The sequence below is a fragment of the Trachurus trachurus genome (assembly GCF_905171665.1).
Source record: "Trachurus trachurus genome assembly, chromosome: 14".
In the NCBI taxonomy this organism is placed as follows: Eukaryota; Metazoa; Chordata; class Actinopteri; order Carangiformes; family Carangidae; genus Trachurus; species Trachurus trachurus.
Window position 1 is genome coordinate 23,942,801 of NC_139903.1, and position 16,757 is coordinate 23,959,557.

A 16,757-nucleotide genomic window follows, 5' to 3' on the forward strand; every position below is an offset into this window, starting at 1 on the left:
AATATGAAGGTAGCCTACACAATGCAGTGTCGTCGTCATCATCATGTGAAACTTTTTAAAATGTGAATTATTTAGAGCAATGATGCCATATTATGTAATAATGTAAAAGAAGAGGAGTAGGTGGCAAATTAAGGTGAACCTAATTTGATAATCTCTAAACACTTGAATGCACATGATATTGTTCAGTGTTATAGTACTTAATAACATAATATGCTTTTCTCTAACAAGGTGATTAACCGCAAAAGTCACAAGTGTCTGATCCATGAATCCACCACTAAATGTTCTGGTTCAGTGACAGTTTGTGTGGAAACATCCTTTCCATCATGCTGTTCACATGTTGACATGATGAGACCAAGACAACGCCTAACCAATGTTGTTTGTTTTTTGGCTGTAAAACCCACACACTTCTTCATACAGCTATGCAAACTCACATGCAAGGTCAGGGAGGGAGTGGTACATGATATTTATGTTCACATTGTACAGCTTGATTTTATTGTATTTCGTGAAAAAAAGTGTATTTCAGGGATCGAAGCAGCTTTAGAAAAGTTTTTGCATTTGTTATTTTTGTAGTTTTGCATGATAAGTGTTCTAAATGTGAAATGTCCTTTTAGCCTAATACAAGAGTAAAAAAGCCCGCCATTGCAGATTTAGATAATTGAATTTATTGTGATATATATCAGCATTGCCTATGTCGAGGCTTCAGATGGGATGTTGTCAGAGGGAAGTCCACTGAGCTCAGAGTGTCACAGAGATTCATCAGCAGGTTGAGACTGGAAGAGTCACAGAGACACAGAAGTGGACGTCCTTTGGCCACAAGCCTTCCTGCAACATGAATTTCCCTTAGGGGACAATAAAGTTGAAGTTGAAGTTGAAGTTGAAGTTGACCGCTGTCAGTAATTGTTTAACTGGCTGTTCCACAGCGGTTTGAAGTTAACATTGATGAAATGACTCACATTTTACCAAAGAACCTGCTCATCTGTCTGATACAAGTTACCTAACTCAATCTTCTTCTGAATCAGTAGGCTACTAATTAAAATATAGGCTTGGTCCAAAAAGAAAAAAAATGTTGTTTGTTTTTTGGCTGTAAAACCCACACACTTCTTCATACAGTCATGCAAACTCACATGCAAGGTCAGGGAGGGAGTGGTACATGATATTTATGTTCACATTGTACAGCTTGATTTTATTGTATTTCGTGAAAAAAAGTGTATTTCAGGGATCGAAGCAGCTTTAGAAAAGTTTTTGCATTTGTTATTTTTGTAGTTTTGCATGATAAGTGTTCTAAATGTGAAATGTCCTTTTAGCCTAATACAAGAGTAAAAAAGCTGCCATTGCAGTGGTGTACCCCTCCCAAAGCATTTACTATACAATTTAGATGAATACATTTATTGTGATATCATCATTGTCTACACTCTTTATTGTTGCAAATTCCAGTCACAGAGATGGTTACACTTAATAAAACAACAAAGATAAAAGGTGTTACAATCATCCCCACTCACATGATACACTCCACTTATTTATTTATTATTTATTTCCTCGATTGTATGGAACAGCTCCCAGTTTGCCCTCTGGGGTACTTGCCATTTCAATGTTGTGTAGAGTTTATGTGGATGTGTTTTATATGTTCTGTGTTTTTTTTTTTTTGCCTTCCTGCAACATGAATTTCCCTTTGGGGACAATAAAGTTGAAGTTGAAGTTGAAGTTGACCACTGTCAGTAATTGTTTAACTGGCTGTCCCACAGCGGTTTGAAGTTAACATTGATGAAATGACTCACATTTTACCAAAGAACCTGCTCATCTGTCTGATACAAGTTACCTAACTCAATCTTCTTCTGAATCAGTAGGTTACTAATTAAAATATAGGCTTGGTCCAAAAGATTAGTTTCTTTCCCAAAGAAAAAAAATGTTGTTTGTTTTTTGGCTGTAAAACCCACACACTTCTTCATACAGCTATGCAAACTCACATGCAAGGTCCGGGAGGGAGTGGTACATGATATTTATGTTCACATTGTACAGCTTGATTTTATTGTATTTATTTTGTATATAGTGTTTTTCAGGGAGCGAAGCAGCTTTAGAAAAGTTTTTGTTATTTTTGTAGTTTTGCATGATAAGTGTTCTAAATGTGAAATGTCCTTTTAGCCTAATACAAGAGTACTAGCTGCCATAGTAGTGGTGTACCCCTCCCAAAGCATTTAAAATTTAGATAATTGAATTTATTGTGATATATATCAGCATTGCCTATACTCTAAATTAGTTAGTTAGTTTCATTCATTGTCCACAATGTGGAAATTTGTCTTTGGTCTCATAAAAACAACAAGCAGGACGGCGGCAACAACAACACTTAGACACAAACATCTTCAGGGCAAAAAACCATGATATAAATGCCAGAACAAACTCTCAGGCCGTAATGTAACAGGTGCACATTTCAAGTATTCTTTGTCACAAAGTGAAGGATTACCAGTGAAATAACCACCTTGACCTTGAGGTTGGACGCCTCTCTGCATTAAATCAACATGAGCAGCATTTCCCTTTGACAGCTTAATGACCTAATGAAGGGCTGAGGAGCCCGAAAGGATGTCAGTAAAAATATTTGGAGCATAACGAGGTTGTGTGGGCTGTTTCTTTTTTCTTTTTCCCTTTGACAGCTTTCAAAAACAACCTTAGATTGAGAATCATTTATCCAAATGCCTGTGTCTCCCCCTTGAACGTTTCACCTTTATGTCTGGTTTCATGTATTTTATGGGCTCATGTTAAACTTCAAGGATTTATTCAAGGACTAAGCCATAATTTCATTACAGCACTACTTGCTGTCAGGACAAAGAAAAATGGCCTTCAGATCAAGTTCACCAAGGCCACAGTCTTACTAATGTCTAGACTTGAAGGACTGACAGTGTGTGTGTAGTAGGCCTACATAATCATTTCCAATAGGTGGCGGTATAATACTTTTGGTTCCACGTCTGAGTGTGTGGTTTAGTGTCTAGAAAGCATGGTCCAGCAGGCAAGACTAACCACATGTGTGGATACAGAGCTCACTCCCTCTAGGAACCCAGCGAAAACAGAGCACATGTGTATTCATAATGAAATCTGATGGCAACACCTCAAACTACAGCCTCATAAGACACCACAGATTTGTCTCAACACATTCCAGACAGACTCAGAGGTAACACAAGGTTTTTAGTTCTTCTTTCTTTTCTTAAATTTCCTTCAGGTGTTTGTTATTCTTCCTCAGATAGAACAGATTTGCATAAAATCACCCAATAAAATTTAATTTGAGCCAAATGAACCCGAGCTGGGGCCAAATATACAGGAGCAAAACATGTCTGAAATCGTGACCGATCCCTGCAGGTGAGCTCCTTTGATTGATGTACACCGTGTTAATTAGGTCAGTGAACAGCTCCTTTGTGCAGGAGTCTAACTTTAATACCTGAAGGCACGAGTTGAGCCAGACCCAACGTAATCCTGACATGTTAACATCTGGATGATGGCTCGTCTTTATCTCAACCTGATCATTTCTCACAGGCAAAATTTATTAGAGATTAACCGCAAACCACTAATGATGACATTCACCTCTGTGCCGGTGTGATGGAAACGCATGTGCGGCTGCCTCGTGCAGTGCGCAACGGTACGTTTGGGCATGTATGGACGCACAGTTCAACCTAAATGAACCTGATAGAAAAAAAGAAAAAGAAGGGGATGGATGCAGGCACATGCATCAGGCTGTGCTGTTGTGCAGGTGTTGCTGTCTCCCTGCCCCGCTACAGATGTAGTCTTTGTTCACAGACATGTACAGTCTGAACGCACCATGCGAATCGGAGCGCGGGGGCAGCGGTGCCGGGCGGAGTTGTCCCCCCCTGCACCCCCCTCCCATCCTCCGCCTTGTTCTCACATGCGCTCCGCCCGCCCCGCGCTGATTGGATTGAAACCACCCCGGCTACCACCACAGTGTGAGAGAGGGTCTGTGTGAGTGTCTCTGTAGCTACATGTGTGTGTGTGGTTTTTTTTTTTTTACACTCACAGTCACACTAAGCAACGCCCACCCAGATGACCGGGAAAGTCACTTCAAACTGAACAACACGCTGCCTGCTCACAGACTCCTCGGGAGGCGCTCATGTATGGAGTGTGTGTTCTTACCGGAGACCGACACACTGCTACTGCTTCTTTTTTAAACCCCAACAGGTATTAACACAGATTGCGTCAGTTATTTACTTTCCATGACTGAGTCTGGCAATTTTTTTTCATGTGTGTGTCATTTCAATCTGAGCGGTGACACTAATAACTTGGAAACTGCTGAGTGCGCTCACTAGATGCTTTGGATGAACAGGTGGCGCGAGCTCCGGTTCCCTTAATTTGTTATTAGGGGCGAGACGCACGCAGACCGGGAGTTTACGCACTTCACCGGACGTTAAGTATTTAATACCTGCCTGTCGCTAAGGTGGGTGAGAACTGCCTGTTCTCTCTCTTTTCTTTTTTCCACCTCCTCCTCCTCCTCCTTGTTAAAAGGAGACGCTTGACAGGGGAGCGGTGATGCCAGTTGCGGACAGCGACATGGTAGTGGACAACAGCCACGCGTTGTACGAGGGCAAGACCCCCAACAGCGCCGGGAATGAGAACATCCTCCCGGGCTCTCTGAGCAGCCCCGCCGCGGACATCCTCAAGAACTTTTACCACACCAAGCGGGTCGGGAACTATCTGATCGGGCGGAAGCTGGGAGAGGGCTCGTTCGCCAAAGTTAGAGAGGGTCTCCACGCAATGACTGGGGAGAAGGTGAGCAACAGTGTTTGGATATATACATGTAAATTAATTAATTAATTAAAAAAAAAAAAAACTTTTGAAAAACAAAATAAAACAGTTTATTCTGACTGTTTTTTAACGTTTAGGGGTCTGGTGTGGTTTTCAATTTCATTTTATGGACAGTGTCAGCTGTCACTTGACTTGTGCTTGCTTGGTATTACATTCTCCTCTGCTGCATGTCATTGTCAACACTTCAACCTGGCTCAGATCTGGAGCTGAGCCATGCTTGTGTGCTTATTACAGAGTGACAGTCCAGGTCTTACTGATAAATCAGCTTGTAGAAAGTGATCAGCTCTGTTTGCAATGGGAGCCTTTGTTAATGAGCTCAGGAGGCAACCACCAGCTGCTGAGCTCCACCACATGCACATAGGGCTTGTTTTCTAGCCAAGGCTGTGGTGACAATATTTACCCTTTCTTTCTATGTGAGTGTGAGTGTGTGTGAAAGAAAAAAAGAGAGAGAGATATGTGTGTCTGTCTGCATACATGTGGCTGGATCATTTCTGAAACCTTCTGCTTTGTCTGCTGCTGCTGCTGGTGGTGAGCTCACTGCTGTGGGCGCGCAAGCCTGTGATAGGGACAGAGAGGGAAATTGCCCGGCCTATGAGGGAGCAGAGCTGCTACTTGCATATGAAATCCTGTCGTTGATAAATGGGCTTCAGGCTCATTATAATTCCTCCAGCACAGGGCTTTGATATGGGCAACCATTGGCCACTGGTTGCCTTTGTCTCTCCTAGGTTTTTTTTTTTTTGAAGAGCAGCCAAGACATTTGCATTTTAGAAAAACAAGCACTCCCCTTTTCCGTACATGTTTCTACATGTAACCACTAGTATTGGCTCTACATATGCACACAATAGAAAATATGCCAGTGTGCCACTGAAACTCACATTGTGCGTATTATAAATGACCTCATCTTGAGACCCCCTCCCGCACCCCAACTCCCATTCTGTTGCTGTGGGAAGGGAAAAAAGCACACCTCTCCTCATCCCTCCTTCCCGCACTCTCTTTGTTGAGGATGATGCAAACACTGGCAATCTGAAAACCAAGCACATCCCATGCTCTCGCTCTCTCTTCACTCACACTCACACTCTCTCTCTCTTTCTCATTCATTTGCATAAAGGGTCCAACAGGCGAAAGGGAGGGAGTGGAGGGCAGTGAGTTTATTCAAGTATAAGGGCAGTCAGGGGGGAAAGGAGCTGAGAGAGGACTCCCACATCCTTTTTTTAGCATCACTAAGAAACTCAGTGTGGATGCAGGGATGATGAGGAAGACGGGTGTTTTTAGGTGCATTTAGGGAGGGTGGGGGGGTGAAAGTTAGGCGAGGTCAGAGATGGTGTTGTCATGGTCAGGGGGCTGGGGAGGTCATATGCATGTGTTTTTGATGTCTGTAACCCACTTTCCCCTACATACTCACCCCTTCACCTCCCCCTCCCTTTTTTTTCTCCTGTCTGAGGGGCGCCTGATAAACAACTGAATCCCCCAGAAGCCCCCTGGCAGGGCACACCCCTCCCCCCCCTCTTATATCCCTCAACCACCCCCGCCTACCCCCCTCGCTCCTCATATAGACCAGCCTACTGTAAATACAGTGCCCCATCCCCCCACATGCATACCCTACACCCCCCTCTCTTATCCACGCCGCTTGTCGTAAACATGGGCCATCTATTACTGTATCATGACAGCTCAATGAAACACACACACACACTCAGCTAGGTTTAATTAGCAGCCGTAAAAAAGGTTTTCAGAGGTGAATCAATTATCAAAGATAAAAGGACGAAAGTAAAACAGAAAGACAAGCTGAAGGACAGAAGAAAGAGGGGACACACACATGCACACACACACGTACAAAACCACACAACCACTTTGGCCCTCACCATTTCATTAATGGATATGGTGATTAGTTTCGGTGGTCATGCCTTTCCATGTCTGTGGGCTCTCCTTGAGATGATTTGCTGTATATGGTAGCCGCGCTCTTGAACTCGAGTCTAGACGGGACACAAGGATGAAATAGAGTAGACGGGTGTGTTATTGAAAGCAATTAGCAAAGTGTTCGTCATTCAGGTAAAGGACGCGTCCCGAGGCTTTTTTTATGAGGAGATTGTTCAAGGTCCCACTTCTTGATTAGGTAACAACGGAGGCGCACAAACAGATGATGACACGATGAGTAATCAATGGAATAAAACAAGGAATAAAACAATCAACACCTCTTCACGGGAAACTGAAATGTTTCAGAAAGCTGGCCCCCGTGATTTAACCCCACTCGCTCTGAGTTCCACATTTGTCACCCACTCCCCTGTGTGTGTTCAGCTGCAGCTAAATTCAGTGGCAAATGGAGGGGGAATAGTTACTGTCCTTTTGGCCTCTGCGCCTTTCTCAGCGGATAGGGTAACATTTGCTTTTCCCCCTAGTTTATGATGGTTCAGTTACCCCTTCAACACACACACACACACACACACCTCCCCCTATAGCAGCCGCAAGGCCCTGTAGCGCCTGTGTTGCCCCACATTTGGAGCAGCTGTGAGGGAGAGGTCAGTGTCGTGTTATATACCCTGCAATGGAGACTGAGCAGCTTGTCACCTGTTACACGCATTCCCCGAAAAGTCTCCCTTCAAGAAATCTAGAGCTCTATTCTCCGCGGGTTATTACTCACAATATCATATAGAGCAAAATGTCTCATCCTCTGTTTCTCCATCTCTTCCCTCCTGTCCCAACCCCTCCAGGTGGCGGTGAAGGTGATCGACAAGCGGAAGGCGAAGAAGGACTCGTATGTGACCAAGAACCTGCGGAGGGAGGGTCACATCCAGCAGATGATCCGCCATCCCAACATCACGCAGCTGCTGGACATCCTGGAGACGGAGAACAGCTACTACCTGGTGATGGAGCTGTGCCCCGGCGGGAACCTCATGAACCGCATCTACGACAAGAAGCGGCTGGACGAGCGGGAGACGCAGAAATACATCCGGCAGCTGGTGCTGGCAGTGGAGCACCTGCACAGGGCAGGAGTGGTGCACAGGTAAGAAAAAAAAAAGAAATTGCATGGAGAAAAGAAAATATTCAGGATTATCTATAGTGTAATGAAGGGAGTTATAATTGCAAAGTAAACATCAGAGAGATTTGTGTTAATGGGTTAAAGCTGCCTAAATGATCTCAGAGTCAGACATGATCCTCTTTCTCAAAGTGTGGGTTTAGTCCTTATTGTGCACATTACTGTTAATCCACAAATAACTAGATCGGTCTCAATAACTGCAGTGAGATGATTAAAGAAAAATAAAATAAAATAAAAAAACAACTGTAAATCCATGCACTCTACAACAAACAAACAAAAAAAATTGTTTGCAGTGCATTTTTTCCTACAAATAAAGTTACATATTATATAAAATAAAATGTTTGATTTGATTGAAGAAAGAAAACGCGTAAATTGCATCTCTCTCATCGAAATCAAATTTCACATATACCGCTCTCCCCAGAAATATTCAATTCTCTGTCGCTCTGAGCCTGGGAACTACTTTTCTCTAGATGACTGTGTAACAGGATTTCTGACACTGACGACGGATCTTGGGGAACACAATAGATCCTGAAAATCAGCCAGTGTGACCCACATTGGGAGGGCTGTGTATATGTGTGTGTGTGTGTGTGTCGGGGGATTGTAGGGACGGTGGGTGGGTGGGTGGATGAAGGGGGGGATTCCCACTGACCTCTGTCCTGCTTGTGCATTGTATGACGACAGCTCAGATAAGTGATCTAATGTAAACACCGAGTCTGTGCTGGCACTGATGTCTCCTCTTTGTCTCACAGGGATCTGAAGATAGAGAACCTCCTGTTGGATGAGCAGGACAACATTAAGCTCATAGGTAAGTCGCACGCTCTTACATTTACAACATTTATCTCAACTAAAATCTCAGAATTTCATTAAAGAAAAAAGATTTAGTTAAGTAGCTAATATAAGACTTACTTTAAATGCCAATTACTGTACAGCAGAAAAAAAAGAGATTTTCTCAGTTGCGGTGTCCCACATGTGGCGATGAGCTAAAAGCAATTCAATAAACCTTTATAGGCTCTCACAGTAGTGCTAATCTGCTTCTGTTTGTGCGTGTAACGAGTTTAAAAAGACAGCAATAAACCCAGAAACAACACTCACCCCACCTCTTCTGTCCCTCAGACTTCGGCCTCAGTAACTGCGCCGGCATCTTGGGATACTCAGACCCATTCAGCACCCAGTGTGGCAGCCCGGCTTACGCCGCCCCCGAGCTGCTCTCGAGAAAGAAGTACGGACCCAAGGTGGACGTCTGGTCCATGTAAGTGTACTCTCCTTTTTTTTTTATTCTTTTAAATCAGTTGTCTTCAAATATATATTTAAATATAGCTTTTAAAATGTGCATTCAGAGCTAAAGTGTAAATTTTCATTTTCCAGTGGTGTGAACATGTATGCAATGTTGACGGGGACTCTGCCGTTCACTGTGGAGCCCTTCAGTCTCCGAGCGCTGCACCAGAAGATGGTTGACAAGGAAATGAATCCTCTACCGCCGTCACTCTCAACAGGTAAATGCCAAACACACCTGTTATGAACATTATCATACCTTTGAGGTCAACAAGCGATGACTCAAGCCATCTTATATTTCCAACAACTTCCACTGTGACATTGGCTTATCATTATAAACCTGAATAACTGTCACACGACTCAGATAATTATAGGTAATACCTGCACGCAGGGACGGTGACATTTCTGACTTACAGTAAAAACATTCAAGTGTCTGTCACATGCAGTCAGTTGCCTTGTATGTGCGCGTAAATGAACGGCAGGCTCATGAAAGTATCTTCTGTATTATCCAACTGACCGTCAGTCCCTCGTGTGTGGTCCACACAATCTGTTTTACCAACATTAAACTTAAAAAAAGAAAAGCCAGCCAGCCAATTAAAACAAAGAGCAAAAAAAAAAAAGGAAAAAAAAAAAAAAAAAATTACAAGAATAGCGTCGTATTATATAATACCAGTACAGTCAAAGCTGTCACATGTCATTATGAGGACTTAAGACTTATTTCCACTCCGTTAACATCGCCTGAAGAGAAATTCTTCCTCTGCTCACACAAACAAAGGGCAGCTGTTGAAAAACATTTCTCAAGAAGAAGCGAGGCCACCTTGGCAGAAATTCAGAAGTAAACATGATGAAACCTTACCTGTCCTGTTAAGCAAGGGTTGCAGAGAAGTCATTGGCACTGCATCAAAAATAATTTAAAACCATTGTTTTGACTGAGAATTCTTCAAATTTCTTCACAAGATGCACCTGCTTATTTGCATACAAGTCGACATCTTCATGTTAACCTTTGTGTTCATATTTACCCTTTATTGTAGTGATCATATCTAATGCTGCATTACAGGCAGGCTTTTGAACCTGTAAGTTACGACTTGAAGTCACAACTTACGACTTTGTAGCGTTCCAAGCAACCCGTAACTCTGTTTACAGCATATTTACATCTTTGCATATTTACAGCAGAATGTAGAAACGGGTGAGGGGGGTAAAAAAACATGTCACAGCAACACAGGTGATTGATTTCACTGGAAGTTGTGACACATGTACAGCGTCCTCACCGCCCCGCGTTGTCACAACAGTGTCACTGACTAAAATGCAAAGTAAGCGATGGATTAACCCACTTACATAAGGACCGGTTAATCAAGCTAATGACACAGATATGTCACCTCATCTGCCTTATGTAATAGCGAAGCGATAGCAGATGAAACGGATGAGGGCCGGGGTTTGTGTTGAGTGTGTGCGCACACCACGCTCCGACTACTCCTGAAACCGAGTGGTTTGGTAGACGGCAGGGAAACGAGGGAATTTTCTGTTCCCCCAAAGCTGTCAACTATAAAAGTCGTCACATTTCTGACGATAAATCTATAGTAACATGTTTTATTATTGTAAAATCCTTGCTCTATAGGCATTTAGCCGAGTGTCGGTGGCAGCGTATGAATGTCTATTCTCTCTCTCTCTGTCAGCTGCCATCTGTCTTCTGAAGAAGCTCCTTGAGCCAGATCCCAACAAGCGTCCCAACATCCACCAGGTGATGGCCGACTCCTGGCTACAGCTGGCCAACAAGAACACCGGAGCGCCGTACCTCAACAGGTAGACTGCTGCACATTTGTACTAGTTTGTCTATAAATATCTGGTTTTAAGCATTAAAAAAACATTAAACGTCTTGCTCTGCGTTCAGGATCCACATTGAGGAAATAAACCACACGGTGTTGCTGCATATGACGGAGAAAATGGGCTACAAGCACAGCGAGGTGCTGAGCGCCGTCCTCACCAACCGCGCCTGCCACACCCTGGCCGTCTACTTCCTACTCAACAAGAAAATGAAGAGACTGTCTAAAGAGTACAGGGTAAGGAGGGAAAAAAGTTTTCAAAATGTTTCTTAATGACGAGTGAATTCATTCTGGTTTACACAGCAGCAACAGAGTTTGTTGAATGCTGTAGGTCGTTTTAACGCGTCGTCCGCACGTGTCTTCCTTTTAAGGAGATGCAGTTCCAGGAGAAAAAGAAAGGCGAGAAGCAGAAGAGTGAATACTTCCAGACCCAGTGGAGGAAGCACGTGGACAAGCTCACCATTCCCCCCAAACAGACGCCCGTCTACCTGGCCGTCAGCAAGGGGCCCAGCAAGGAAAAGAAACACAGGACAGGTGAGAATTCATATGATGCACTATATTAAAAAATATAAAAATAAATGTGTAATACAGTTTATTTATTCAATCTATTTTATTTACCTTCATACAGGGTAGGTTGACTGAGCATGCATGTTCTTGTACATCAACGAGCTGTTTCACACATCTGTAGTTACCCAGTCATCCGTCCATTCATCCATCCATCCACCCCTGCCTTCCATTGTTTGTCTGTCCATCCATCCACCAACCCATCAACCCATCAACCCACCCATCTATCCATCTGGGAGGATACAACTTGGACAAGTTGTCAACCAAACACACAAACACGTTTTTTTTCCCTGTAATTTGATAGAACCTTGTGACTGAGAAAGTGTACCGCTGAAGCATTTAAGGGATTTGGAAGTCGCAGCTCAACGGGATTAATTAAATTCAGTTCTTTCAACTAGGCCTGGGACTTTTAACAAAGAGTAGTAGGTGGTTTGAGTCAGTCAGATAAGATTTCCTAAAGAAGAGCTTTCAAGTGACAGACAAGGACCTGGGGGCAAAGCTGAGGCCTAAGCTCCTTTGCCTGTCCTCATACAAGTGTGACTGAGAGAGCCCATCAGGCTTCCACACTGAGTGCTGATGTAGCATGTCAGGACAGGCTGTTCTTAACAAGGTTAGAATCAGGACAAGCTGCACCGGCATCTTTACACCTGGTTGTTACATGCCATCAGACGTTTATGCCGGTGAAAGCTACGTCTTAATTGAGGTATTGATTACACCTTAATGTACGAATATAAAAATGATCCTTATTTTCTCCCCAGGTCTATTGCGTGCCATAACAGGAGGCCATCGTAATTCACCTCTAGCGCCCCCCGGCACCGTTGCTTCATCTTCGATGGAGTATCTCGAGATCCATCCGCTGTTTCCCAACACGCCTCAGCAGCGCAGGCGACTGGCTACCCTCCCACAAGTCAATACGAGCCCAGAACACAACATTCCTGCACCACCGGCACCGTCACCCATCGGCATGCATTCCTTCGGGTCCTTGGCCAAAGCTGAGCAAATCGAGGACACCCCGTCTTCGCCCTGGTACAAGCTGACCAACGGTACGCTGTCTCCGCCCCGCCACGTGTCTGCCTTCCAACCCGACTCCTCTTACTTGAAAAAGGCCACGATTCCGAGCCCTCCGGTCCTAATCGTAAACCCTCAGCCCAAGAAGAGCATCTCGTCAGATTGGTGCGGTTCCTCCGACACCAGTGGCAGCCCACCCAGCACGGTGGGTAGCCCCCCGGGGAGCTCGGCTTTCAGCCCTCCAAAGTCCGCCTTTAGTCCGCTCAACCCCACCTCAGCGTTCAGCCCTCCGTCCAACAGCAACAACAACAGCAACAGCAACAGCAACAGCAGCAGCAGCGATCCAGAAAGCCCGACACACCGTAGCAAGTTCCCCTCCATGGGAATTGGACAGATCCTAAAAAAGAAGGTCCAGCTGCAGCCGTTCACCTTCCGGCCAGAACAAGTTGTCGAGGAAGTGGTGTCGCCACCTCCCTACCCCATGCAGACTCTCCTCTGCGCTTCAGGTGCACTCAAAACCCTCTGCTGAGGGATCCAAGAGGAAGGAAAATGAAAGACAGTCAGACTGAAGTCAAGGCCCCTCGCAACATTTTATTTAGTTGGAGAGGTCTTCCAGAGCGGCCTTTTGAACTGTGAACTGTCCCTTTATTGCGACTGAGCCACTTTTCATTAAAAAACTTGATCCTTCAAATAAGAACAAAAAAGAAAACAAAAGGGATAAAAGTGAAAGTATGAATTGTTTTTATCTCTCATTACTGCTCTTGTTACGTAACAAGAGGTGGTGACATAGAGAAGATGAGATTTGAAACAGATCCCAGAGCAATGACTAACCCTCGCTGTGTCCCAGATACAGAGTGGTCATGGGACATCATGTAATATGGGCCTTGCCTGCAAGGTGTACACACACGCACATGTATACACACAAAACACTGTATTATACACTGAGTCAAGAGATACTCTCTTATGTAATATTACTGTAATTGGTTACTAATTAAGCCGCAGACTGATTCACACCAGCTAACAGACCCTAACCCTAACCCTGATTACATGTATAAGTGTTTGTCTCTGTGAAATCTCTTCTTAAGATACCCACTGACTTCCAGCCAGCTGGCAACGTATCCTCAATGCTGACTGGACGAGAAGCTCACTGCACTATTCTTGAAAACCAAAACCCGTAGAAACAACAGTGTTTACCATCTTTTTACCTCACTGCATTATTCATACACTAATGTATAACCGCAGTTGATTGTGACATGCTTGTGTGGACTTTTGCCACGGTGTTGCAGTGTCTGAGCGTTAGTGTCATTAGAAACCACACTCTGAAATAGAAGTAGGTCCCGTGAGCAGAGTCATACTCTCACTTTTTTATAGTATTCTCAGAAACAGTCACACAACACTGATAATAAATCACAGCTATAACTTTTTTATACAAGTCTTACATCACCTCTTAAACCCACAGGGAAACTCAAACTAAACTAAACTGTTTAAAGTCTCAGTGACTTTCTCACAGCTGGATGTACCTATTCTTAGTCAGTTTTTGAAACAAAAAAAGAATAAAGAAAAGATTTAAAAAATATAAAAATAGAGCATCAAAGGCCTTATGAAACTGAAGAACCTCGGCAAACGCTGGGGGTCTGAAGGTGGAAAGAAAAACTGCTACTAGGATCACTTAACATCAATGAAAATAATTCACTTCCTTTTGTCTTAATGCTGTAGTTTGTGCAATAGTCTTAAGTGTTAACTGCAATGACGAGTATTTGCCAAGAGCTCTCCGAGAGTGATGTGAAAATTGTGCTTGTAAATAACAGTACGACTCCTGTGTTCCTGTTACCTACAGTACGTATGAAGGGATTCTGAAACGGTTGTCGAGCCGACACCTTTTGCGTCTTAAATGCTTCACGGAACTATTTAACTCTATGAAAAGACTTCCACAGGCACACGAGGCTTCGCACTGTTAAGATACTACAGAATCTCTTCCTGTCCAAATGAACAGTTGCATGCAAATGTTTCACCAGTTGAACTGTACTGTCAACATTTGAAATTACGTCTTTGTACTGTTTTTTTTTCTTCTCCTGGTTGATACTGAGATTGATACAGACTTGGGGGTCTTTTATAAGATTTTGTAATGGATGGTTTTGATTTGAGTGTTGAGAGATTTCTATGCTGTATAAAGTATTTTAAATATTTATACTAAATCCATTATGTGTCTGTCTGGTGCTTTGACCACATCTATTTACTGTCTGGCTTTATGTTGGGCTCAGGTACACACGCATATGAATATACTATACAACTTTTATTATTAGCTGAAAAAATATAGAGAGAATAGTAAAAAATGTGTTAATTAGGTAACTCTACAATTATCCACAGAATCCTAAAATGCTTCTTAATTTATGTATAATTCACACAATGCCTGGGGCTTATCATTTATTCCTAAAGTTCTTAGCTCCTGGAAGACTTAATGAAAATCGGCCGCTCTGCTCTGGAGAGGTCTACATTGCTTTACAACCTCAATGTGTCACTTGTCTCACATACCATATACATTTCCCACAAGACACCTGTGGTGGGTAAAAAAAGAAAAAACACACCCTTGCAACAGCTGAAGGGTACACACATACTACAACCCCTCCCTCTTTAGTCATACACACACACACACACACACACACACACACACACACACTGTAGACACTAATCTACTCAGCTGTGGCTCCCCCGTCCCCATCATAAACCTCTTTGGGTGACACTGGCCTGACGAGACAAAGAAGGGGGCTCACCGGAGCTCTGAGACAAACACACACATGCACGGGACAACACAAACAGGGCTGTCCGATTAAATCGGCGTGGCTAAGCTGATAAAAGCCGAGGGGCAAGAGTGGCTCTGAAATGCATTAGAGCCGGAGCCTTTTGTTTATCAAAGACAGGCGGACAGTTAGTCAAAATCCCGGGGCGGTCTGGTGAGACAAACAGGCTGAGGCTTAAGCACAGCGCTGAGGGAAAGGATAGAGTAGACGACAGAGGGTGAACAGGTAATACCTGCACCTGAGTGTTCAGAGCTGCTCTGCTGATACCTGTAGGAGGTGTGTGCACAAAATCAAATATTAACTTCTGACAGAGCCGAGCTCCCAGAGAGCCTTCTCTGGTGATTTACCTCTCTACTGATGATTATGTTTTCAGAAACACATCAGTCAGGTGGGAGATAGGAACAGAGAATAGCAGATGTGGCAACTATTTAATGAGACTGTCATGGAGCGGAGAACTGATCAATAGCAATTTTTATAATTAATTAAAACAATAGCTTCGCTGATACGAAGATCTGCTCTCGATGTTAACCTCATATCTTTACGTCTTAGACAAAATGATCCCCGATGGACATTATCACTCATTTTATAGATGAAACTATTGAATGGAATAAAAAGCAGATAGTGTAATCAATAATGAGAATGTAAGGAAGCGCCGGTGCAGCACTGGAATGCCTTTCGCAGGACTTAGGCAGGTTATTAATCAATGTATCATCTCAGGAGGAATTACTACAAAAAATCCATATTGATGAGATAAAGATAAAAAAAAAATCATTTTACTTGACACAAATATCACTTGATTATTTCAAAGTTAATCTGTGTGTAAACGGGTCAAGTTACAATGACCAAGCTGTGACAAACAACCCCCCCCCCATGCCACCATCCCAGCGGGGGTGAGCAGTAAGTCAATATTTTTCATCATAATCATATTATGGATATCTTAATATTATGGACAGTGACTTACAATTATGTGGTCTTGGATGATAGCGAGCAGTCGCCGCATCATTTGCTGGATGAAAACATTTGATGGATGGTTTTCCATATGTTCCATCCACATCTAAATTTAAATTTATAATAAAATCACAATGGAAAGAATCGTGCCACACCCTGAAGAAATTTAACAGAATATTAAACAGCCAATATAGTTGCTGTATTCAATCTGAGTGATGGCATTTATAAATGTCCACAAGTGCCTGTTTATTAATGGCCATTGCCCAAAGAAAAATGTTTTAATATCCAAATTACTTTTAATGTGATGCCAAACTGACCACTTAGTGTCCAGCAGGACTTTGTTTCTATCAATCTGTTCAGGCTTAGATCCTGATGACATTAATCCTGTTTTTAGCCCCCATCTCGTCACATATACACACACACACACACACACACAGACACAACTCACACCAGGGTGTCACTGGCAACAGGATGAGCCTTTGTGTCTGAGAAAAACAGACGATTAACCCGCTGCAC

The 16,757-nt window shown here is 43.3% G+C and overlaps 1 protein-coding gene across 1 annotated transcript; it reads left to right on the forward strand.

The window, feature by feature from the left end:
• Positions 1-4,524: 4,524 nt before the first annotated feature.
• Positions 4,525-13,024, forward strand: hunk (hormonally up-regulated Neu-associated kinase; the record flags this gene model as incomplete). Its single annotated transcript, XM_083986640.1, has 9 exons — positions 4,525-4,764; positions 7,506-7,798; positions 8,581-8,636; positions 8,945-9,080; positions 9,197-9,324; positions 10,777-10,903; positions 10,992-11,160; positions 11,295-11,457; positions 12,246-13,024. 9 exons carry the CDS (start codon positions 4,525-4,527, stop codon positions 13,022-13,024), a joined length of 2,091 nt encoding a protein of 696 aa, XP_083842766.1.
• Positions 13,025-16,757: the final 3,733 nt, after the last annotated feature.